This window comes from Felis catus, chromosome E1, assembly GCF_018350175.1.
Source record: "Felis catus isolate Fca126 chromosome E1, F.catus_Fca126_mat1.0, whole genome shotgun sequence".
NCBI lineage: Eukaryota > Metazoa > Chordata > Mammalia > Carnivora > Felidae > Felis > Felis catus.
In genome coordinates, this window is record NC_058381.1 from 34,833,070 (window position 1) to 34,857,991 (window position 24,922).

At 55.0% G+C, this 24,922-nt stretch overlaps 1 protein-coding gene and 1 long non-coding RNA gene across 2 annotated transcripts; both read right to left on the reverse strand.

Annotated features, from left to right (window-relative positions):
* Positions 1-9,225: 9,225 nt before the first annotated feature.
* Positions 9,226-11,094, reverse strand: LOC123381930. The gene is made up of 3 exons (XR_006589544.1): positions 10,787-11,094; positions 10,455-10,655; positions 9,226-9,742 (listed from the first exon to the last, which is right to left on the reverse strand). It is a non-coding gene; the product is annotated as an uncharacterized LOC123381930 (long non-coding RNA).
* Positions 11,095-12,887: 1,793 nt separating this feature from the next.
* Positions 12,888-19,538, reverse strand: WFIKKN2 (WAP, follistatin/kazal, immunoglobulin, kunitz and netrin domain containing 2). Its single transcript, XM_003996686.6, has 2 exons — positions 18,464-19,538; positions 12,888-15,778 (listed from the first exon to the last, which is right to left on the reverse strand). Exons 1-2 carry the CDS (start codon positions 18,662-18,664, stop codon positions 14,258-14,260), a joined length of 1,722 nt encoding a protein of 573 aa, XP_003996735.2. The 5' UTR covers positions 18,665-19,538; the 3' UTR covers positions 12,888-14,257.
* Between the last annotated feature and the right edge of the window lie 5,384 nt (positions 19,539-24,922).

Below are 24,922 nucleotides of genomic sequence, written 5' to 3' on the forward strand. Positions count from 1 at the left end.
ATTTACTGTGGTTAACTTCTTAGCTTTTGAAGGTGAAACTAAAGGTGCCCTAAGTGTAAAATGTTCCAATGTGTGTTTGTGTTAATTTCATTCTCATATAGCTGTCTTATGTACAGGCATTTTAATGGAGAGATTCACACAAATGTTTAGGAGGTAGGTTATTTTAAAACAAGTCACTGTAGGGGTGCCTGGGTGGCTCAGTCAGTTGAGTGCCCGACTCTTGCTCTCTGCTCAGGTCAGATCTCACTCTTCATGAGATCGAGTCCCACTCTGGGCTCACCCTGACAGCACAGACCCTGCTTGGGATTGGGATTCTCTCTCTCTCTCTGTACCCCTCCCCCCATCTCCAAGAAATAAACTTAAAAAAATAGGCGTGTCTCAGTCGATGAAGCATCCAACTCTTGGCTTTGGCTCAGGTCACGATCTCTCAGTTTGTGAGTTCGAGCCCTGCGTCCTTAGGCTCTGTGCTGGCAGCACAGAACCTGCTTGGGATTCTCTCTCTCCCTCTCTCTCTGCATGTGTGCGCTCTCTCTCTAAATAAACTTAAAAAAAAAAAAGTCGGGGGCGCCTGGGTGGCGCAGTCGGTTAAGCGTCTGACTTCAGCCAGGTCACGATCTCGCGGTCCGTGAGTTCGAGCCCCGCGTCGGGCTCTGGGCTGATGGCTCAGAGCCTGGAGCCTGTTTCCGATTCTGTGTCTCCCTCTCTCTCTGCCCCTCCCCCGTTCATGCTCTGTCTCTCTCTGTCCCAAAAATAAATAAACGTTGAAAAAAAAAATTAAAAAAAAAAGTCACTGTAACATACAGAAAAAAGTATCTCTAGTTGGACATAGTCAAGCTAATGAGGTAAAATGCTGGTTGGAGATCTCCCATACCCTTTCCCTACACAGAAAATAGCATAGATATGGTAGGGTACAAATGCATCTTTGCTTGACTACAATGCATGCTGTTATCAGAAGGATAATAACGCAAGGGCAAGATCAGGTAAGAGGAAAACAGCCTCATTAGAAGACAAGTATGTAAAATCGCCGTTGCTGAATAAAACTGTTGATAGTGTTCACTATGCCAATCAGTGGATGCTTAATCGATTTGGCCCGGGAGGCCACTTAAGATCCAAGGTCTTCAGTTTTTTGGTGTGTTATCGTAGGAAGACACTTTCTTCGTGTTTAACGAACCTTGGATCAGTATCTGTGCATATACCTGGAACATCAGTACAACACTTCTGTTAAAGCCATTTAAAAAAACCTTTTAAATCATTTGAGTAACAAATGCTTATAGAGCACTGACTACATGCCATGCACAGTTCTGACGCAGTTCACAGAAGCGGGGCTGAGACCGTTCAACTTGCCCACGATTGTGGGGCCAATAAGTGGCAGGCTTGGAATTCAAACTCCGTGAAGTTCCAGAATTTAGGCTCTTCAACTTGATGCTTTGTTCCCTGGGATTAGTTGTTCTTAAGACCTGACATTAGGGGAATAAGACTATTTTTGATGTATTAGCCACATGGCTGGTAGAATCCCTACAAGGGCGTTAATGAGAAGAGTCTAATGGAAGGTTCTTGACCATGCTCAGGAGTCTTGATGATGTATTGGGGGAGATACACATGATATTTCCGGTGGCCATAAACTATGATTACAGGCCTTCTGGAAATGTTTTTAGAAGTCATTAAGTCAGTGCTTTCGTTGATCTTCTTAATTCAATAATGTAAGTTGCTTCTCTCATTTTATTTATTTTTTTTTAATTTTTTTTTCAATGTTTATTTATTTTTGGGACAGAGAGAGACAGAGCATGAACGGGCAAGGGGCAGAGAGAGAGGGAGACACAGAATCGGAAACAGGCTCCAGGCTCTGAGCCATCAGGCCAGAGCCCGACGCGGGGCTCGAACTCACGGACCGCGAGATCGTGACCTGGCTGAAGTCGGACGCTTAACCGACCGCGCCACCCAGGCGCCCCTCTCTCATTTTAGAGCCACTGGATGATACTCTCAGACTAAGACAGTAGACTTAGTGGCCCCATTACTTCTAAGTAGAATTATAATTGTTGACCTCCTGCAGCTCTTTTCTCACACATTCCTCACCTTGCTCTTCAACAATGTGATTTTCTTCTAAATCGCTTGGACATCCGTGACTTCTGTATGTATAGATGTTGTGGTAAATGGTCTTTTTTCCCCTTAATTTTAAAACTCTAAGGAAACCAAATGACCTCTTATTCCAAACTGGTTCTGAAAGCCTCCCTTGAAAAAAAAATCAAAATACACTTAGGTTTATAAAATGACGTTTTAGGGACGGGGGCCACTCCCTGGCTCCTAACACAACGCACTAGGTTCGTGGGGAACCTAGTGCTAAACCATTGTTAGATGACCGGCTTCTGAGTTAGGGTTTCGGACACAGCAGAGCAGCTCCCTCAGTGCGATCTATTGAAAGTCAGCCCTCGACACAAGCATTTGTAAAAAGTTGCACTTTAAAAGCATAAGCTGTTATGGATGAACTTGCATTCCCATTAGTGTTTTTATGAGTTTGGAACATGTTTAAACTGCACAATAAACAGAAAAACCCATTAAAAATTTTTTAATGTTTATTTTTGAGAGAGAGAGGCAGAGCATGAGTGGGGGAGGGGTAGAGAGAGGGAGACCCAGAATCCAAAGCAGGCTCCAGGCTCTGAGTTGCCAGCACAGAGCCCGACGTGGGGCTCGAACTCACGAACTATGAGATCATGACCTGAGCTGAATTTGGACACTCAACCGACTGAGCCACCCAGGAGCCCCAGAAAAACCTGTTTTTAAAATGGCTGAAAAGAATTTCAGTAGTTTCTATATGGACTAAATTTCGTTAGGCTGAGTGCCAATTTTTAGGATTTAGGGTTAGAATTTGATGGACTAAGGATTGCTGAACCCCTGGCTGGGCTTTTGGAGGTTTAGCTTGGGCTAAAAGTCGTGTTATTAGTGGAATGTGAAGTAGTAAACCTCTACTAAATATTTCTCAATATTTGAGGTTCAAGATTTATATTTTAGAAGACTTGCTTTATACATAGTCTGTAAGTGGAGCTTTGAGATCATCTCATAATCGGGCAAACCCTAGAAGAAAACATTTAATCAGGCGGCAGCTCATGCCTGGGGGCTATGGAGTCTGATTCCTTCCTTAAGCATATTAAGTTATTTGACTCCGATGACTCAGTTTCTTCATCTGCAGAATGGGTGCGATGATATCAATATACTTCCTCAGGCAGTTCCTGAGGTGCTAATCCCCTTGCTATGAAATGTTGTCAGTGAGGTAATGGAACGTGTGTTCTTAGGGGTTTACAGTATTTAGAAGGCACGAAGTCCTGACTTTCACCCTCCGTTTGTTGACCTCTGACATCAGAAATGTAAATGCAAACCATAACCATCTTTGTTATATCAACATTTTGTTGTCCCATCTGTAGTTTGCATCCACCGAGAATTCAATAAAAATCCTACAGTAATATCCTAAAAGCGACTCGATTCATGTTTTGATGATAAATACCCCCGAGCGTGTGTCTCTAGTTTCGAGGCGCGGGTAGGGAAACCCATGTTTCAGCATTGTTTTTCATTCAATCAGCAAGTTGATTTAAACCCAGAATACAAGTGGACGTTTCTTTTGGGAGCAGCCAAACGGTCCGTGCTGTTGTGAAAAGTCCTGAAATGGTTGTTCCTATTTAAACAACACTGGCTTGAGAATAGTAGTTAAATGTAGTTCTGGCGGCAGATACGTCCTACGGATAACGGTGCTAGCTTTATTTTAGTGCAGGTAGAAACGAAGAGGAGGTTTGCTTTCCAGAAGGGAAAAACATGGAGGACTTGGAAGGAAAAACACATTCCTCCTGGCATTACGAGTACTTTACTTCACTGATAAAATATGACCAGTGTGCAGAACAGAGAACAGGTGTAAAATATTTTTAGACAAACCTTGGCATATAGTGTAGGTCGCATCCCTTCTGTCTATACACTCGAGTCTTTCGAGAATAATTGTGGAAAGACCACATTTACGGAATGAGCTAGGCATTGCTTTTGTGGTTTTTAGGTCCTGGATGTTCAAGTCAAACATAAACTTCCTTGCCAGCCATCAGGTTGCAGCTATTTTTAAACCCTGGGTGTCCGCATGCCCTCCTAGAGCTGTTGAGTCTCCTTTTCCTTCCTGAGCACTGTTGGGAGAGCTGGGAGAATCTGGGGCCATCGCCTCTTTGGGCGCACGGAGAAAGAGATGTGGCAAGCACGGACGTGGCCTCAGTCTAGCTTAGTTTGTAGCAAATGGGTATACATGGATGACTTCTGGACACCGATGGAAGGGAACACTGGATACTCCTGTCAGTATAAGTCACGAAATGGAATCACATTGTCCATTGTAGCCCCGATGCCCTGCGATGCAGGCTCACGCCTCTGTTTCTACCTGCAGGCACCCCTTTCAGACTGCTTTTCCTTGCCACCCCTCCACCGCCCACCAATTCACTGCTAGTAAGGATGAAGTTTGGATTTCGATCTGTTTTGTAATGAGTGTGCCTGTTCTTCTTTTTTTTTTTTTCATGTTTATTTATTTTTGAGAGAGAGAGGAGGGGGGAGGGGCAGAGGGAGAGGGAGACATAGAATCCAAAGCAGGCTCCAGGCTCTGAGCTGTCAGCACAGAGCCTGACGCAGGGCTTGAACTCACAAACCACGAAATCATGATTTGCGCCAAAGTTGGACGCTTAACCGGCTAAGCCATCCAGGCGCCCCATCTTTTTTCACTCAGCTTATCCAGATCTGCCTACTGACCCCAGAGCTCTTTTCCCAAAAAGAACACTCTCTGTTTTGTAAACTACCTGTCAAGGTAAAGTTCGGTAGAGTCCTGGGGACCGACTTTCTGCTAACTCCTTTCTATTTCTAGGAAACATGATGGGATTTCCAAACCACTTCAATCCAGTGCTTAAGACAGCTGTGGTCCCTGGGCGGCCTTTCTAGAAACTAAGGGGTCACCTGAGGCCCTTTAACTAAGGACTTTAAGAACCACCCAGTTTTCAGAAGCTCACCTAGGGAATGTCATCTTCCTGAAACCTACAACAGATTGGAAGATACGAAGGAAACTTTATCTATGTATCTATGTATCTATGTATCTATTTATTTATTTAGTACTTTAGGAAGAGATGTTTTTTGCGAAGGAGACTTATTATCTGAGCCACAACTGTTCAAAGAACTTTTCAGATTCTGCGTAAAAGGAATAGAGAGATGGAGGTAAGACCTTACCTCCCCAGGAGCCTCTGCCAGAGGGGAAGGGTCTGGCAGCCAGTAGGAAGGTGGCTAGGGTGTATCTCCTCTGCCTGCCCTTCCTGCAGGATCTGGGAAAGGTGAGAGAACAGTGAAAGAAAACGCCTCTGGACACACGGCCTTGGGACTTGTCCTGGAGATCAGTTCCCCTTAGTGGAGGCTTTGCAGAATTTCGGGGACCCAAGACAACTACACCTGGCACGGGCACATCACATTTTCCTGATGGCTATTGTGTTCTTCCAGACTTTGAGGGAGGGTAGGTAGCTGTGCCTGTACCTTGCATGCTGCTTATTTGATGATGATGATTTGGGCATTATTTGGACTCTTAGGGAGTCCAGAGGGAATAACCAAAGTCAGAATCACAGTAATAATAGCCAACAATTTATCAGATTTACTACATGCTAGACATTGTCCTAAGCACTTGTACTTTTTAAAAAAAAAAAATTTATTAATTTTGAGAGAGACAGCATGCGTAGGGAGGGGTAGAGAGAAAGGGAGAGAGAACCCCAAGCAGGGTCGACACAGTTACAGCACAGAGCCCATCGCGGGGCTCGAACTCACCAACCGTGAGATGGCGACCTGAGCCGAAATCACGAGTCAGATACTTAACTGACTGAGCCACCCCGGTGCCCCCAAGCACTTGTACACTTTAACTCACCTAACTTTCATAAGGACCCTCTGAAGGTTGTGCTATTGCCCTCATTTGTAGATAAAGAAACGGAAGCAGGAAGCTTGTGACAGTTACGGCCAGTAGAGCCAGGATTGGATTTGAACTGTGGGATTCTGTTTGCAAGGTCTGTGATCCTTCCCCACTACACTAGCCTGCTCCTTTGGTTGGCCTCAATAGGAGGGCTTTATGAAAGAACCATACTTGATTATTTAGGGGACATGATCTAAAATGCGCTTTGTGACAAGACCCCCTGAGTACCCAGCATGGTCCTGCAAGAGGTGGTTTCCTCGGCAACCCTAACCTCATTTGAATATCAGCCTTTGCCCGGCACAGCAAGGAAAGGGAAATCAGCAAAAACACGGTGGAGTGGGCTGTGAGAGTTGAAGGTCACGTGCTAGTTGTATTTATCCACATCACTACTACTGTCTGGGTACTCAGATTCTTTGAGAGGTAACGCGACGTGCTGCACATCCCTGAAGTCTTCAGTCCCGGGCTTTTCTAGTACTTACATAGCCAAAGAGTGAGGTTGACTCAGGAGCCTCCCTGGGGTCCGAGTCCACTCAGGTCCCTAAATTGTCTCAGACAAAGGGAGATGTCATTTCAAACAACACCTGTTTCATCCACGCAATATATTTATTGAGTATCGATTGGCGTAGGAACTGGTGATGATACATGTAAACATTTAGGACCTTTCAAGAGGCTTACATTCTAACAAAAGATAACACCCATGCCCAAATAATCATACACAGGAGAATGTGGAAATATGTACAGAAAAAGGAGAGGCGTGTCCATCAGAGGGATTCTAGATTGCAAGGGGAGTTATGAAGTGATAAAGAATGGGTCATCCGGGGAAGCATGGGCTCCCTCCAAGTCCCAGCCCTGGTGGAGGGAAAACCTGGTCCTGGTCCTTTTCCTCCATCTGATGTGTCCACAGCGGGAAGAATGTGTGCTAAGCCTTGGGGTTCGCAAAGGCAGAGGGCATCCAAACTGGAAGCTCGGCTGGCAGCCCATCACTCCCAGGAGAAGCTGTCTTTGACTTTGGATATTTTAAGTGTTTTCCTTGTTCCAAGTTTGTATGTATGTATGTATGTATTTAGAGTGCTCACGAATGGGGGAGGGTCAGGGATAGAGGGAGACAGAGAGAATTCCAAACAGGCTCCGCACTGTCATTAACGGAGCCCGACGCGGGGCTCGAACCCCCACACCGTGAGATGATGACAGGAGCCGGAATCAAGAGTCAGGCGCTCAGCCAACAGAGCCACCCAGGTGCCCCTCATTGTAACAAGTTTTGACCAGAAAGACACCGTGAAAGAGAGCTGGTTTAGAACTTTATTCATCAAACCCAGGCGTGGGATGGGGAGATCTGGTGAGGAGTCCAAGAGCGGAAGTAGGTTGCACACGGGGATGACTCTAATTCTTATCTTTACAAGATGCTTACCCTGGAAACCTCCTCAGGCTAGAAGCTCCCTCTAGGGGTCATCTCATTTGTTTTCTTACCTTTAGAGACAAAACTCTGTTTTTGTAAATATCAGGGCTCCCAGCGGGTAGCACCGGCTAGCACACCGAAGGGGTGTGGGTGGAATGGGTATGTTCACTGCACACACACCCCCAGGGCACGCCCACCTGCCGTCCTCTAACCCCATATTCTACTAACCAAGGGAACAAGTCTTTTCAGAGCTCAGCTGTTGCATTTTCCAGTTTGGCTTTTTGGATGCCTACAGTTATCTTCCAGGTTGAGCATAAATCAAAGAATGAGGCTTCGGAGGAAAAGCTTAATAAATATCTAAGCCAGAAATTAACAGCCCCAAGTAACTTTTCTCCTGGGTCACTCTCCCTAGTCAATGCCCTTCCCTAGGCTCCCCTAAGTTTCCTTTGTAGCTGAGCTACTCCGTCATCTTCTGAAAATACCGCCACAAGCTGGCCAAGCCCCTTCATGGGACCGGCGCCTGTTGAGAGAGCATCACTGCTCTGAAAGAAGCATGCATCTGGATTTAGAACAGGAAACCCCAGCGTCTCATCCATGCCTCAGCCCACCTTCCCCAGCAGGGTTGGAGCTCTAAGGCCGCACAGTTTTCCCTACGGGATCCTTGGTAACTGCTATAAGAGCTAAGTACGAATGTTCTAGGGGCCTCATTAAGCCTCCAAATAAAATTATTCCCAGTAACCCTGTACCAGAAAGAATATGGGCTTTGGAGTAGGACTTTGAACTGAATCCCAAACTCACTCTTGAACTCACCCTCTTAAAGCTACGCAGCCCCAGATTTCCTCTCTGAAAAGTCCCACTTGTTATGGTTCTTGGGAAGATTGTGTGAGATCTGTAGAGCATTAAGCATAGGGAACAACCTGAACTCTCTCCACTCTTCTGTGAGGTGGGGCTTGACCCCCCCATCTTCCCTCGCCCCCCCTCTCTCTCTTCCTGTGGCTTAGCCTCAAGGGCTTGTGCTCAGCCTTCTCAGGGGAGGTCAGCTGGCCTCAAAACATGCATTTTCATGAGAATCCTAAGCAGTGAAACTTAATTTTGGATTCGCGGGGAGGGGAGAGGAAGCAAAAGCGAGAGCAGACCATACTTCACTCTTCTGTGGTGGAAGACGTTGTACATGTGGTTGAATGCACGGGCTCTGGAGTCTCCCAGACCGACCTAGGCTTGGTTCCTTGCCTGGCCAGGGGGCCGTGGGCAATCCATTCAATCTCTCTGACCCCCAACGTCATTGTCTCCAAAATCGTGGTAAGTAATCACCACCTCACAGGGTTGTGAAGATTCAAGGAGATACTGTATGAGCACATATTAGGTGCTGTTAGCTATTAGTCATGGTAAAGGGGCATCTGATTGCTAAAGGGCACCCACCTTCTGGGGCGGGGACGAGTCACCGTCTGTGCAAGTCTCACGAAAGCTGTGTTGCGCTCAACCATGAACACCAGCTTTCTCCTCTTATTAGGGTCATAAGGTGAAACCGTTGGTTACGATGATTGTTAAGGACCGCTCTGAATCTGAGTTATTTGGTCACATCAAGACTCCAGGGCTATTATCCCCTTTTATTCTGTTGGCCCCTGTGGTGCATTGAGATGTGGGATAGTGCTTGAAATAGGAAGTCAGTAAGAGCTCAGCTCCCCGCTCTGAGGTGTCGAGGCCAGGAACGAAGGCTGGAGAAACACTCTTAGAGCCTTCGTGAATGTCCCAGAGGTTCCCGCCTCGACTACATTACTACGTTCTGTGTCTGCTTGCTGGTCCCCAACCGCACAACCTAGAGTGTCTCTCTCTCCCTCTCTCTCTCTCTCTCTCTGCCCCTCCCCCACTCACACCCCCCCAAAATAAATAAACTAAAAAAAAAAAAAAAAAAAAAAACAATAAAGTGCCTGATCCGAGCTGTCATCAGTTAAGCGTCCCTTCCCTCTTTGGGGGGGCTGTGCTTCTCTCTTGCTGAGGGTCCCTGCCAATGCCCCAGTCCCCCCTGTTTCCTGGCTGCCCACACAGAAAGGAGACAAAACAGTTCCCATCTTCAGACAGAACGGGGTGCATCCTTCACACCAAGACCGCAAACGAATGATCAGGATGGGTACATCTTCACATCCTGTCAAGTCTCTGGTAACATTAAGACTTGAGAAGGGCAGGGAACAACCAAGCACACCCCCCCCCCCCGACAGACGTGCTGGAAAGAGGTCCCACCTCCAGGAGGGTCCGGTCTAGGAGATGTTGGAGCTGAGTCCTGTCTTCCCTTCACCTGAGTGGGGTTGAGGGTGGCCAGGGTGTTGCGGGAGACTGGGATGCCAATAGTCCTGTCCTGGGGTAATCCGGGAGGCGGACACAGAGATTCCTACTCAACCCTGAAATAGAAATGCTGAAGAGCTCAGGAGCCAGAGAGGCGGGAAGGAGAGGGGTGGTGGGCCTGCCCACCTGCCTGCCCTTCCCTCTCCCTCCGGAGAATGCCAGCTGGAGGGTTATTCTTCCTTCCTCAGCCCAAGAGATGAGTGTCACTTGACCTCAGGGCACATTCCAGAATGAGGCCACAGCCAAGAATAGGACCCAGGAACCCTACCACCCATCCTGCCTATATTAATCACACATTCCCAGAGCAGGAGAGAGACTTCAGCCTCCTTGAGGCGGTGGAAGGAGGAGGAGGAAGGGGAGGGGGAGGAGGAGGGGAGGGAGGGGAAAGAGGAAGAGAAGGAAGAAGAGGGAGAGGAGAGGGAGGAAAAGGAGGGGAAGGAGGCAGTGGTATCGGGAAGTGGAGTTGGGAAAAAGCAGGGAAGACCCCAGAGAAGCCCCTCCCCAGCCCTGGAGCCTTCTGGTGCACCTCGTGGCCCTTGGCCCCGGGACCCTTTGTTCATCCAGCAAATCCCTGGCGAGCCCTGGGTGCTGGGCACCCCCCCCCCCCCCCCACGAGCCTCGGGAGGGCCCCCAAGCAGTGCTTCTGGCCTGGATGGTACAAGCGCAAAGGGGGACAGCGGAGCTGAGTCTCGGAGGACGAGTAGGCGCAAGGCCGATGTCTCGCTCAGGAATGCCGGCCACGACTGCTTAGGTGTGTGATAGAAGTACCGTGGCACGTGGCACGTCGTAAGAGCGGGCCGTCTGTGCGCGTGCGCGTGTGGCCGACGCGCTGGATGCGTGTCCTACACTGCGAGAAGCAGATGGCCTACATTCGAGTCCCGACTCTGCCACGTAGCGGCTGGGCGACTGTGGGCAAGTCTCGGGCCCCCTCCAGCCTCAGTTTTCCCGCCCGCAGAGCAGGGCTCTGTCCTGTACGGTTGTGGCGGAGGCAACAAGAAACGGTGTCTGAGCGCCCGCTCGGTGCTGCTGTTACAACAGGACCGTTGGCGACCACGCGTTCTCCCCCCGCCGCGTCCCCCCCCCCCCCCAAAGGAAATCACCATGTGGCTGTGTGTTTGTTCTCCCTTTTCTTCCTCAGGTTCCGCCCCTGGTCCCTGCTCTCTGGCCCCACTGTCCAGGGGGTGACATCAGACTATGGAGCAGCTGGCCAGACAATGGAGCAGAGTGTCCTAGGAGGCTGGAGGTGCTGGGGGAGGCGGAGGGTGGAAAAAGCCAAGCTGTCCTGCCCCAGAGGCCTCAGGCTGGTCCGGAGACAGCCGGCGCCAGACCAGGCCTCTGAAGAGGCGAACAGAGAGATGGACTGGAGCAGGGAGGGTGGGGAGGGGAGCCAACGGATGCAAGGAGGGAAGGAGCGAGTGTCCAGTGTAGACAGGGGGGCAGGTGAGTCTGGCCTCGGAGCTGGAGGAGAGCTCAGTCCCCCGACACCCCCCCCCCACACCCGCTTCACTGTGTCCTGGGCCCCAGCTGGGGAGCCTCCCCAGTTTACCTGGCAACCAGGCCCCGGGAATTTAGCTCAAGCTCTACTGAGCACCTATCGGAGGTCAGTTACTGGCTAACACTTGAGCAACGGAGATCAGAGACTCAGGCTTGGTTTCGAGGACGAAAAACTGAATGCCATGTCGTAGGACCAAAATTATAATAGATGCCCGTTCCCTAAGTGCCTATAGTTTCTGAACCCCACATCAGCCCATGAGGGATGATCAGTTTGAATGTGCTCTGTGAGCAACAGAATAAAATATTTGAAGCTGTATGTTCACTGCATCCGTGAAACCCCAGGCCCCACAGGATGCGGCGAGGGCTTTAGGTCCCGGGGGCCTGCTCTTGGCCAGGGGGCTGCTGAGGGCAAGGAGGAGGCCCGGGGACAGCCATCTGTGCCAGACTCCTTCTCCCGGTTTGGCAAGGTTAACAGGGTCAAGCTCCCCAAGTCTCCAGGAAGTGCACTTATCACCCTCTGTTTTACAGATGAGGAAACTGAGGTTCCGAGAGGCACCAGGAAAGTGTCAGAGCCCACATTCAGACCTAGGTGGATCTGAAATTGGTGTCCCCTGAATGTCACACCTCCACCAGGCAGCCACTAGGGCTCAGGCCCCATATCCGTGCAAGGGAGGGGGCGGGGAGAAGGGAGGTGACAGGTGCTAGCATGTGGACACTTGACCCCTCAAGCTCTAAGGCAGTGTGTCATTTATTGGGGCACCCCCGCCTAGAAGCAGGTGCAGCAGAACGTCCCCAAACTGCTGAGGGCAGGTGACGAGCTGAGTCCTCCCCTACCTCCCTGGTTCCCTGACCCAAGCAGGGAGGGAGCCTGGGGTTAGTGCTCACACCTCCTTGGTGGCTAAGTGTTGTGCCTAGCATCTTCCCCAAGGTGACCTGAGAAGCCCCCACTCCTCTGGCCTCTCTTCTCTGTCGGGGAACAGCTTGTCTCCCGATCCCGGCCTCCTCCTTCCTGCAGGAATTATCTCTAAGGAGGGATGGGCTAGACCTGGCCAGGCTGGATGGGACTGGGTGTGGATTCCTCCCGGAAGACCCCCTGGGGAAGTGGAAAGGGGGCAGGGGTCCCTGGTGCTCGGCCGGCTCACAGCCTCAGGGACAGACGAGATGTGGGGCGTGCCACGGCCACAACTCCCAGGACAGGGAATAGCCACAGGCACCCGACACCAAAGGTGCTGCTGTCCCCATTTTGGGAACAGAGCGTTGTGCTCTGAGCACACGTAGGGCTTTGGGACCCGGACTCACCCAGAGGCCCCCTAGGGAGCCACAGCTGGGCAGCCTGCCTCTTCCTGCCCCACCCACATCTCCTCCAACATCGTGCCTCCAAACGCGACACCATCAGTGGAGTCTGCCCCTGGCCCGCCATGCTGTCGTGACGGGCAGGGAGCCTGGGACCTAAGTCCGAACATCCGGGCCTAAGCCCCCTATCTTCCTGGGTAAGTCACCTGGCCTCTCTGGCCTCAGCTTTCCTGAGCTGCGGTGAGCACCGCATTTAAGGAGCCTCAGAGCTCCAAAGTGGGGCGAATGTTAGTGTCCCTCTGTCACCCATATATGGTCCCGTTGGCCAGACTTCCCTCCTGCAAGGTCACCGGAGCAAATGACACTACCCCCCCACCCACACACATTAACCCAAACAAATCACACAAGAAGGGCTTTTGATACTATGAGCTTTTAATTGGAATCTTCCTCCCTACATTTGAGGAAGGCTCCACAATGACCTTCTTCAGCTTTGGAGGGGCCAGGACAGAATGAAGGGCTGAGGAGGGATGGGGGGCAGATGTAGAGCTGACGGTGGCTTTCTCAAGTCCTTTAGTGTGTGGTGGTGGTGGTGGGGGGGGGGGTGGCTGGTCCTGTTCAGGAAGTCCAGAAACAAGAAGTCACCAACAAGCTGTCACATCCCCAAACCTGCCCTGCCGGGCTGCACCTAGAGCTTTCCTCAGGTCCCTGCAGCTCCCAAGGCCACCACCAGATGGAAGCATCGAGCAACATTCCTTTTCTTTCCCAGGCCGGTCTCCCCTCCTCCTTCCCTTCTTCGTCTTTCACTTACCCACTCCCCCCAACCCCGACTTTTCCTCTTCCTATATTTCCCTTCCCACCAGGACAGATCCTGGGGCTTCTATCTGCTTTCCGTCCGAGGGAGCCAGTGGCAGATGCAAATGGGGAGGGCCAGCCATGGGTCTGCTTCGGGCCGGGTGGGGGTGGGGGTGGGAGCCCTGGGATCTGGACATTCACGTTCAGCCAGCTAGGAGCTGGGCGGTGACTAATACCTCTCTGTGCCCTAGCACCTGGCACCCAGCAAGTGTTCACAAAGCGCCCACTGAGTTGGACTGAACAGAGCTGAATTCATAAATCGACCGTCAATAAACCAATCAATAAAGCCAAGGAGAAACACGGAACACGTGTATTCTGCTGGTGCCACGGTGGCCTCAGGGACCACAGAGCCAATTTGGCCGAGGCACGGGCTGACCGCCACCTCAGGGCCAGCTGTGTGCCGGGTCAGACCATGCCTTGCCCTTCCCACTTCCCACAAGCCCTCACGTGAAGCAGTCTCTGCCCATAGCGGCTGTGGGGAATCTGTCCAACGAGTCCCTGGGCCCTCCTTTTCTCCCCACCTACCCCTTTTGCAGACCAATCCATTCCGTGATTCCGGTGACCACCGTGCAGATGCCCTCTCCGGACCCCTGGCTGGGAGCCAGCTGGGGACAGGGGGAGCCAGCGGAGGGGGCTGGCCAGCAGAGAGAGGGTCATCCACACAAGCAGACTGGTCACCAGGAATCATGTGCGTCTACAGGCTTCTCCTTTTGTCCCCCTCAGCTAAAGAAAATACGGGCCCCTTACCGAACCCAAAGACTCGTTGATCTAAGAACCTCTGGTGCCATTTTTTCCACCGTTTTTCACCGATTGCTGTTTCCCTGCTGGCCTAAGACCGTCTAACCTGACCTTGCCCAGCTTTTGGACCAAGGGGCGTCGGGGGCGGGTGGGTGGACGAGGGCCAGGGAGGGGGCCGGGGAGGGGCCGGGGCTTCAGTGCAAGCCCAGAAACTCCTTGAGGACGTCGCAGGTCTTCTTGTGCATGACCTCGCGAAGCTTCCTGACCCGCCGGCTGCTGGACGCTCCCACGAAACTGTCAGGCCGCAGCATGGCCATGCCGCCGTCCACCTCGCCCATGATGATGAGCGGCGTCTCGCCCACCGTCACGTTGGGGCAGGGGCAGGTCCAGTCCACGTGGAGCAGGGTGACTTCCAGCGGCTCCCGGCCCAGAAACTTGAGGCCCATCTTCTCATCCTTTAGAACCTCGTCCACGGTCACCAGGGCGCGACCCGAGTCGGGCTCCTCGGTCAGCTCGGACACCCGGCCCAAGATGACGAAGTCGCTCCGACAGAAGCTGGTGACGAGCTTCTGCCTGGGCTTGCAGGCCCGGCAGCGCTGGTCCCCCCGCGGGAAGGGGCAGGACTCCTCGCAGGCCTCGCGGCTCTCGAAGTTGTTGCTGTTGCCCTCGCAGCCGCCGTACACGAAGGACTGGCACTGGCCCGTCTGGCTGTTGTAGGCCCAGCGAGGCGCGTAGGCCTTGCAGGGCCCCTGCAGGGCGGGCAGGCTGCACGCGGCCAGCGGCCCGCTCATGCAGGCCAGCATGCAGGCCTCGTAGGTCTCAAAGTGGTTGCGGTTGCGGTGGCAGTGGCCAAAGGTGAAGGTGACACAGTTGTTGGCCTGCGCGTCGAAGTGCCAGCGGGTCTGCTCCTCGCCACAGTCCTCGCTGTCGGGGGGCTTCAGGCACTCGGCCGTGGGGAAGGCCGTGCCATTGGGGCTGCTCTCCGAGGTGGCCGCGGCCTGACCCCCCCTGACCACTGACAGTGGGAAGTCGGCCCTCAGGACCCCGGCGGCATTCCGGGCCGTGCAGGTGTAGATGCCAGCGTCCTGGGGCTGGGCGTTATAGATGACCAGCTGGGCGATGTTGGTGACCACCACGTTGCCGCGCACGTGGTTAGGCCGCATGACCACGTTCTCCCGGTCCTCCAGCTGCTTCTCCCAGGTGATCTCGGGCCGGGGCCGGCCCACCACATCGCAGAGGAAGCTCACCGTCTCGCCCACGGTGACCGACTGGTGCACGGGGTGGTTGAGCAGAGCGGGGGCCACCATATCCGGCCCGGGGGTCTCCGGGGAGGCCGTGGTGGGGCGCACGGTGGTCTCGGGCGGCAGGGGACTGGTGTTGGGCCAGGTGAAGTGGTGGCGGCAGGTGACGACGGCCAGCGTGATGCCCTTAGAACAGGCCTCAGCATCCATGTAGCAACGGTTATAGTAGGTGAGGCCGTCGGAGGCACACGTGAAACTGGGCTCCTTCTCACAACGATCTTTGCACTTGCACACGGGCTGGCCATCCCAGATGTCACACTCGGAGCCCTGCTGCAGACACATGAAGTGGTCGCACGTGGCCTCCTTGGGCATGCCCACCGGGCCCTTCTTGCCTCTCACGTCCATGTACCGGGCGGCCACGCAGCTCTTGGTCCCGCACACGTTCGGGCAGCATTTCTCGGGGGTCTCACACTCCTGCAGAGGGAGCCAGATCGAGAGGCCCGAGTGAGGACGAGCTGGAAGAGCGGACAGGCTTCCCCCACCCCTACCCCACGGTTCCCGTGGAAGGGAGCCGGTATCTGTTCACTGCCTACCGTGAGCCAAACGTGCTGATAGTAAGAGTGGCTGGCGTATCCATAGCACCTGCTATCTGCCAGGGCGGTACGAAGAACAACGTTTCTGCCTGCCGACTTAGGCTCATCACGAGCCCGGGAGGTGGGCCCAATCATCATCCTCCCCTCGCAGGGAGTGATAGCTGAGGCACAGAGAGATTAGGTAACTTGCCCAAGGTCACACAGCCAGTAGTGTGAGAAGAGGCGGGCCACGTACCTCTGGGAGGGGAAGTTTTCTTACTACCATTTTACAGATGAAAAGGCAGAGACTCAGAGAAGTGACGCCCGAGTCCATAGAGCCGGCAAGTGGCAGAAAAGGGCTTCAAGCTCCAGGTGGATGGGGTTCTGAGGTCTAGTTTGGAACAAAAGCCTGCCTTTCTGTCTTTTTCCCACTGGGGTGAGGACGCCCTGGCCGAATTGAAGAGGTCACACCAAACCCTAAGAAGGAAAAATCGGACACCTCCGGGGCAGAAGTTCAAGGCCGGCCACACACACACACACACACACACACATCAGGAACGACAGCTCTGTGAAGGGACCGCATTCGCTCAAAGCCAAGGGGAGGGGCAGGCTGGACAGGCCCAGGACGCCAGGTCTCACCACGGAGGGCTGTGCCAGACCCAGGTGCTCAGTTCCGACGTGTGGGACGTTTCATGGGGAAATCAACAAGGAAAACAGTCCCCTTGGGTGGCAAAGGTCAGCAAAGCCGTCAGCGAGGACTTACTAGGCTGTAATCCCCCCTGATTCTCTGTGGAGCCACATAAGGCATTAGTTTAATTCCTCGAAATTAGCAACATGCTCTGGGGCCGACACAAACAAGGACTTCACGTGGTGTTTTCGACAATAACACATCGTACTCGCTGGGCAGGCGGGCAACGGTCCTAATCCTTCGCCCTGGTAGTGGCTCTGTGAATTACTCCCCACTAGGGCTGGCCTCTTGCGGTTCTGACTTTTATTTCAGCCTCTTTGACATTCCACATCAGCTAAGAGGGGGGAAAAAAATCCCCCACCGGAGCTGTGTGGAGCCTGCCCGCTTGACCTGTTTACTGTTTTCCCCTCTCGGCTCAGAATGGGGACTTTGTTTTGCAGCCCTTGCTTGGCATAGACTTCTGGGCCACACCAGGCGAGGCTTTGGTCCGGGGATGGGCGAATCTCGGAGCTGGGGTCTGAGGGTGAGAGACCCAGTGGGGGCTGGAGGGCAGGAGCGACTGGGAACAGACAGGAGCCCCGGCTCCTTGGCCCGAGGGTCATCAAATTCCTTAAGAACTGGCCCAGGAAGCTCCTTTAGGACCCCGATGTCCCTGAAAGGTTGGGTCCTCAGAGACCAGGGGCAGGTGTCTCAGCACAGGGAACCTAGGAGGAATTCTTAGAACAGTTTTTGCTTAAGGGCCCAGAATATACCCAGAGGCTCATGAATCACTAGCCCCACACGGGTGCCTTTTCCCCAAGACAGCCAGAGTCTCCCTGTCCCACGCGCCACCCGATTTATCAGGCCAGCCTGAGCCACTGAAACAGACTGCCCTGCAAATGTAGCCAGTGAACCGCGTGACCTCAGCTGAATGGGGTGCTCTGCCTCCACACTCCTTATCTCCCCTTCCACCGTCACCACCATCGCTCACTGGCAGCGTCTGGCCCGAGCGGTCTGACAATTGTCCCCTGGACACCATGGGGCAGAGGCCACTCTCTGCAGGGCTATCTTGGGCTTTTCTGGAGATTCCATGCATTTGGAAAAGGCCGCACGCACCAGGGTCTCTCCCGTGCCCCGGTGATGCCCAGCCCAGCCCAGCCCCGAGCCCTAGGAACTGGCCAGGCCGGCAGGAAGCGCCTCTGTCCAGGCAGCTGCTAGGTACCAGCACGCTCTCCATCCCCTGTGGGGAGTGGCAGGAATGGCCCTTGGACTCGGGAGCCGGGAGAGAATTGCTCTAACCCCAGCCCTGCCCTGCTTGGCCCAGGCTGCTCTGATGAGAGCAGAAGGGAGGACCGAGGAAGCTGGCAGGTTGGAGCTGACTCCGCTTCCCTCCCAGGGCCAACCGGAGAGTCTATTCAGAGCTGTTCCTGCCTACTCTCCCCATCAGCCTGGTCTGATCTCCGGGTCAGGGTGCAAACCCCTGGGCAGGTGGCCTGGAGGCCTCACTCCGTTGTCAGAGACACGCAGCTTCTATGCCCACCCTCCCATCCCTGGCTACAGGACCTTGTGCCGCTCGCTGCACTGCCCTGAGGGTCTGCTCTCACCTGCTGATGGGGGGCTGAAGGGCTGGGCCAGACCACACGACACGCCTGGCCTAGTTCTGGCTCCGAGCAGCCTTCGGCAAACACGAGACTGGGAATCCCAGGATTCGCCATCCCTGATGGGCTTGGACATCACACCCACCTCTTCATCGGGGTCTCGGACCCGGGCAGACGTCACGCCCTACGTATCTCCATGCGGCCTGGGGCCCAACTTCCTTTGTGTTCCTGGGCCCTGCCAGGTGCTCCTGAGCCTCCCCAGCCCACGGCCCCCACTAACACACTCACGTGGTCCGCGTCCGGCGTCTGGATTCCCACTCACCTGGTCCGTCTCACACTCCCGCTTACAGGTGCTCTGGGCGTCCACCCAGAGGTTGGGGTTCATGTCGTTGGGGCAGATGCCAGCGTGAGAGTAGCGGATGGGTGGCACTGCCAGGCCTCTCAGGGGCACCCCCAGCAGCAGAAGCAGCACTGTCACCTGCGCCCAGCGGGACCAGAGCCGGCAGCACCCCGGGGCCCGCATGATGCGGTCTATGGTGGCTAGAGACCTCCCCTGGGACGAGGCCAGGGGCTGGGGCCCCCCAGGGCCTTCTCCTTCTCTGGGCTACAGACACCTGCCCTCCCCGCCACCCCAGCAGGCTTCCTCGGTGGGGCTGCCTCCGGCTGCCTCCAACAAGTCAGTGCAGCCCGCTGGGCTGTGCGGCTTCAGATAAAGGAAAGGTCTTCGCAAGGAAACTCCCTCTCCTGAGTGTGCAGGGAGAGGAGCCGCGGCGGGGGCCCGAGCCTGGATTTATATCCTGGGCGCGCCACCCAAGTGGGAGCGAGCTAACCTGATGCCTGTCACAGGCGGGCTGCTGGCTCCTCTGTCCCGTGGCTGATCACAGACTTGTTGCAGAAGGGGAAAAAAAAAGCTGGAAGCGGTTTAGGCGGCGTATCTGGCACGGTGGGACACCTGCTTGTTTTTGACTCCAGGAGGCCTTTTAACCCCTTCAAGGGCCAGAAATGGCATGTGCTTTGGGGGGGAGCTGGCTCCGGGACACGCAAGCTCACTGTAAAGGAGCGGTTTGTTTCCCTTTCCCCCACCTCCGCGGGCCGGGCCCCCTCCTCCCCGTGGCCACCTCTGAAGAACACACAATCGCTTGTTACGAGGAGGGACCTGCAGCCACAGGGTTAGCATCGCCTGGCCCGATAGCACATTTGAGAGCAAATGACGTGGAAAAACAACAAGTTCACGGCCATTCCAGGGCGGGCCTGAGCAGCAGCGCTGTGCCGTGTAAGCCGCCTCCCGCCCCCGCACCAGGTCCCCCTGCGGGGGGTGTGCGCTCGGACAGCTCCCTATCTCTCTGTCCCGGGCAGTTCACGGCTCAAGTTCCAACTTCGGTGAATTGCCCCCAAATCATTCCAGAGACACATACCAGATATGCTCCGGCTCCCCCAGCTGCCGGGACCTATCACATTCCTCGCTCCTCGATTGACACACTCGTCCGCTCCGAGAAAACCTCCGCGGTGAGTGTCTCAGGACAGCGCTGGGCGGCGGGGCCGCCCTCGCGAACCACCACACAGGTTCCCTGAGCCCTCCAGCGGTGCAGGGTACTTCGGCCGTCCTGTCACTTCCCCCCACTTTACAAAGGAGAAGGTTCCGGGCTGGAGAACCTCGCCCAAGGTCAGCCACCGTGGGCAGTGAGAGTGATACTCATTGCTAGTGTTTACGGGGCTCTCAGGATGTGCCAGGCTCTCCGCACACATCACGTCCCTTCATCTTCACAACCAACTACCCTCGTGGCAGATTTGAGGAAGAGACACCCAGAGAGGCTAAGCCACTCACCCCCCGTCGCACAGCGCTATGGGATGCCACCGTCGACCAGGAAGACGGGGCGGCCAGTTTGCGGGGTGCGGGCAGGCGTTTGGGAACCTCCCTTCCCCCACCTGGCTGTCAGGTGTGCTGTCAAGGTGCAGCTTCAGTTCTGGTTTGTACAGGCCGGAAGGGCAGTTGGTGAAACATCAGACGCTGTCTTGGTGGAGGGGGGCAGGGAGAGAGTCAGAAGCTGCCGGGAGGTTAGGGACCATGTCTCTCCCGTTTGACAGGAAAGGGCAGGTATGTCAAACGCCCCCGAAAAGTGAGCTGGCCAAAATGTTTTTGCGTTGGTCGCTTGACCCCCAGAGGGCGAGAGGTAGCGGGGAGACGGATCCCCAGAAAAGAGAGGTACCTTTTAAAGGCCCAACCACACAGGAGTTGAGGAGCCGCGACGGAGATGCTGTGTCCCAGGGAGACTAGATGGCGTGGTCCCAGCACTAGTCGGAGCCAGAAGGGACCTGGAAGGCCCCCAGCAGAGCTCTCATTTCACAGATGGAGAAACTGAGTCCGGAGCCCAGGCCCCTCCTTTCCCAGGTCCACTCTCCCCTTCAGGGCTAGCGTTGGCCATCTAATTTGACTGCAGAAAACGCACAGCCCTTTTCTCCACCCTGCAGACCTTTCTTCTTCCTCCAGGCGTGGTGTATGGCCTTTTCCCTGCCTGTACCCATCCTCCCCCATAGTGCGGGTCGTTCCACAAGATCTGTCTTTTCTGCTTATGTCGAAGAGCTAATACAGGGTGTCAGGTCCTAATTCCCTAAATTATTGGAATAAACTTCCCCCACCAAGGCCGGTCCCCGTAATGAAGCCAGACAGTGGCGACGCCGGCTGCTCTGAATTGCCTGTAATTTCATAAACCCGTGTTCCAGCTGCTCGGAGCGGGGCCTGAGCCCCGCACTTGACAAATGCAGTTTGTGCAGCCTCCTTTGAAGTCACAGAGGGAAATGGACGGTGACACATTTCTAAGCAGGGCTTAGAAGAATTGTCACGGCCCTGTTACTTGGGGACAGGTATCCAGGGAGAAGAGACTGGTTTCTGGGGAGTCACCTGAGACCACTAGAGGTAATGGCGGGGACAGGGGAGTGGGGACAGAGCAGAGGTGGCTGAGACGGGGAGGCTCCCCCCCCCCCCCCACTCCTTGGGGTTGACTGAGAAAGGCCTGTGTCCTCCCAGCTCAGCCCTGTCAAGGGCCACGGGCCTCTCTCCCTCCCAGGGCCCCATTTCTGGCCATTCCACTCTGAGAACTTTCAAAACAGCATCGGGGAAGAAGGGGCCTACAACGCCCCAGCTCTCCCTCTCAGCCCTTCCAAGTCTCCCACCAAAACACAGCTCAGAATAATAAATAACATCTGATCAGGGCTCGGAGCCCACACGGTGTCTTCACCTACATCATCCCGCCGACCCTCACGCCAGCCCCAGGAGGGAGCCCGGGAGATGTCGCTGTGAGCTCCTCCATTGTACAAGAGAGGAAACCGAGTCACCGAGCAGCTAGCTGGGCCTGCCCAGGGTCCCGAGGCTCATGCCCTCCCTGCTGCACCCCTGTCCCATGCTTTTCACACAAGCCATGCTTGCTTCCAGCCCCTCCAGAAAGGTCCCCCGCTGGCCACCCCGCCAGCCCAGCTTGTTTATAAGCTGTTCTGGGAGCACTTTGAAGTGTCCTCCTGGGCCCCTCCCACACTTCCTCAGATCTGACTGCTTCGTGTCTGTCTTCTCTGGAGGGCGGCAGGGACCCCACCCTCACCACACCCCTGATACCATCCCCCAGGCCTCCTTCCCACCAGCCAGTGTGAGCCTCCCTGGAGCGGAGCCTGGGCTGAGTCACCTGAGCAGGGCCCTGACCTCGGGAGTGTCACCTGCCTTCCCCCCCTCCCCGGGGGGACGGCGGGCACGCTTGGACTTGAACTCAGGAAGAGCTCTCTCCGGCTCCCACCGCTGCGGAGGTCAGGGGCGGGGCGGCCACAGCCCCTTCACCCGCTCCAGGGTGGGTTCAAGGCCAACTCTAGGTGTAGCTGCAGGAAGCCACCCCGGACGGTGGGCTCTGGGTGACCCTTGACCTCAGGCTCACCCTTCACATAACAACTCCCAAGCCACGGGGGCCTTGACGGGACAACACAGGAACACCACTTCCCAGATCGCCCAGGCCTCTCCCCTCTGGGGACCGGCCACACATGTGGGGACGCCTGGATCAAACCTCTTGCCTCTCGAAGCATCTCCTCCCCCTTTCCTTCCTTGATGGTTTTTAAAGCACCTACTATGTGCTTATTCCTAGGTAGACAGAGATGACCGTCCTTGTCCACAGAGAGAGCACAGCATGCAAACGCACGATGAGGATAGTGAGGGCCATCTTGGTGGGGGGGGGGGTCCCTACAAGTGCTCGGGGGCCAGGGAGGGGGAGAGAGGCCTGGGGCTGCTGTTGTGCAGATGTGAGGCGCGGTGGGTCCCAGAGCCTGAGCAGCAGGCAAGACGGAGCACAGAAGGTGCTTTCCGGCACTCACTCCCCCTCGGAAAGGCCTGGCCCGCAGCACGGCCTCCTCGGCCAAGGCCCTCCCTCTGCAGGGCCCAGGCCTCCAGAAAGGGGAGGTGAGGGGAAAGTCAGTAGGTTTGGGAGACGGGGTGGGGGTGGGAGCGGCAGGTCTTGCTTCTGCGTGGGGCGGCCCCAGGAAAGGCAAAGCGGCAGCCCGCGCTGATCCACCCTGCTTGGGCCCCTGGACCCGAGGCAGCCACGCTTTCTCCCCAGTGGCTGGGGGAGGCCAACCCCCTGGGAGCCTCCCTGCCCTGATCCTTGATTTAAACCTCTGTGGGAGGAGGAAGAATGTAAGAAGCCAAGAAGCAGGGTGCTGGGGAGAAAGAAGTCCCCAGCAAGGGTGCTCAGAGGCCTTCTCAGAAGGCCCGGGCTGCATTGGCTACAGGCTGTGATTCGTCAGACCCAAGCCAGGGAATTCAATAAAGCGGGAAGCTCATTACCCAGCTGGGGACCCCCCGCCAGAGCAGCCGCGGGCCTGGGTTACATTACAGGGCTGCGTGAACTCTCCCCTCCGAGTGAGGCTGCACTGGGTTTCGGAATAATTATGGGGCCTCAGCAGATGGTGGAGGCGAACAGGGGAAGCCTTCAGCTGTGGGACACGTGACTCCAGGCATCTGTGCGGAGCAGGACATGGGAGGGTCCCCACTGGGCCTCGGGGGAGGCAACACTGAATCGAGATCTGAGAATTATGGGGTTGGCTGTGGTGGGGCATAGCCCAGCCCCCTTGGCCGGCCTGGCCTCCTTAGACCCCTGCCCCTAAGACCCGGGACAGGGGGCTGAGTCCCTGGAAGCTGGTCAGTGTTTGAACAGATCTGTGTGTCAGGAAGCAAGGACAGGAGACACAACTTCTGGGCACTTTTGAGCCCCCAGATGCCTCCTTGGAACAGGTGGGCATCAGGCGCTCAGTGGATTTCAGCCCCGTGTCGGACCCCTCGCCCACTTGGGAAGCTCCATGGTGCTCAGGCTGAGCACTCCTGACTGTGCGAGGAGTCAGGAGTCCTGGGTTCTCAGCCTGGTCTGCCATCAGTTCACTATGCGACCACCTCTGCTTCCCCATCTGAGGCCCCTTCCAGCTCCCTCCTCTGCGATCCCATGTCCTGATTCCTCCAGCTTTGCCTTCATGGAATCAGCTTCAAAAAGCCCCAAACAGCTCTCAGCCAAGACAAACACGGGCGTGTAGAAGCCAAAAGACCACAGGGCTGCAGAGTGACTGTCCATTCCACTGCTCTCCTCTGCTGGGGGAGAGCCATAGCCCCTGTTTCCACTTTTCCCAGGCCTTGGGGCTCGTGGGAATGCTACAAATAGGGGCACAGCCTCCCTCCTGCTCAGCCCGTCCCTATCCTAGAAGCTTCTTCTGGCTACCCCACCCACACACTCCCTCCTTCTCTGCCTTACTGTTTTTTCCCCTCCAGACGAAGCGAAATGAGAAGGTCTCAGACCCTTGGGTCTCCCTGCTCACCTGCACGCTGCTGTGCAAAGGGACACATGTTCCTAAAACCAGATGCATTCCTGATCCCCACTGTAGGGTACCACGTGGTGGGGGTGGGGCGTGAGAAACAGGCCTCTTCCCGACCAAACCATTACTTGAAGACTTCCGGCTTAAATATGGCTTCCCCAGGGCGCCTGAGTGGCTCAGTCGGTTAAGCGTCCCACTTCGGTTCAGGTCATGATCTCACGGTTCGTGGGTTCGAGCCCTGCGTCGGGCTCTGCGCTGACAGCTCAGAGCCTGGAGCCTGCTTCAGATTCTGTCTCTCTCTCTCTCTCTCTCTCTCTTTCTCTCTCTCTCTCTGCCCCTCCCCTGCTCATGCTCTGTCTCTCTCAAAAATTAATAAGCGTTAAAAAAAAAAAATTTAAAGATGGCTTCCCCACCTCTTCAAGATGAAGGCCAAAGCATTTAACCCAGATCACCATGAACTTCTGCCTCAGTATCCTTCTCCAGTCTTATCATTTCTCAAACTCTGGAAGCTGCCTCATTCAGATCCTTAAAAAGCTCCACGCAGTCTTCCCCCCAGCCCCGCCCCCCCCGCCCCCGACATTGTCCTCTGCCATGGACACTCTTCCTTCTCCGGGCCAACTCCTTCCCAGCACATCCTGGCAGCCCCGAGTCTTTCAAGAGGCATTCCTGATCTCAGGGGCTGAGGAAGGCCCACGCCACCTCTCATTTGCGGAGTTCCTGGTATTGCTTTTACAATGAAAAAGCAAAACAAAACAAAAGGCCAAAACTGGGGTATAAAACCCGTGGCAAGGTTTAATCATTCCACGCTGTCAGGACAGGTCGCTGTTCATTTGAGTGTAAATTGGTTCAGGGATAATGTCAAAAATCCACACTTGAGGCCCTTTGTGAGCATGGCCTGGCCTGTCACCTTCCTGGGATGGCCCACGATACACCTGAGCACCGTTTATGT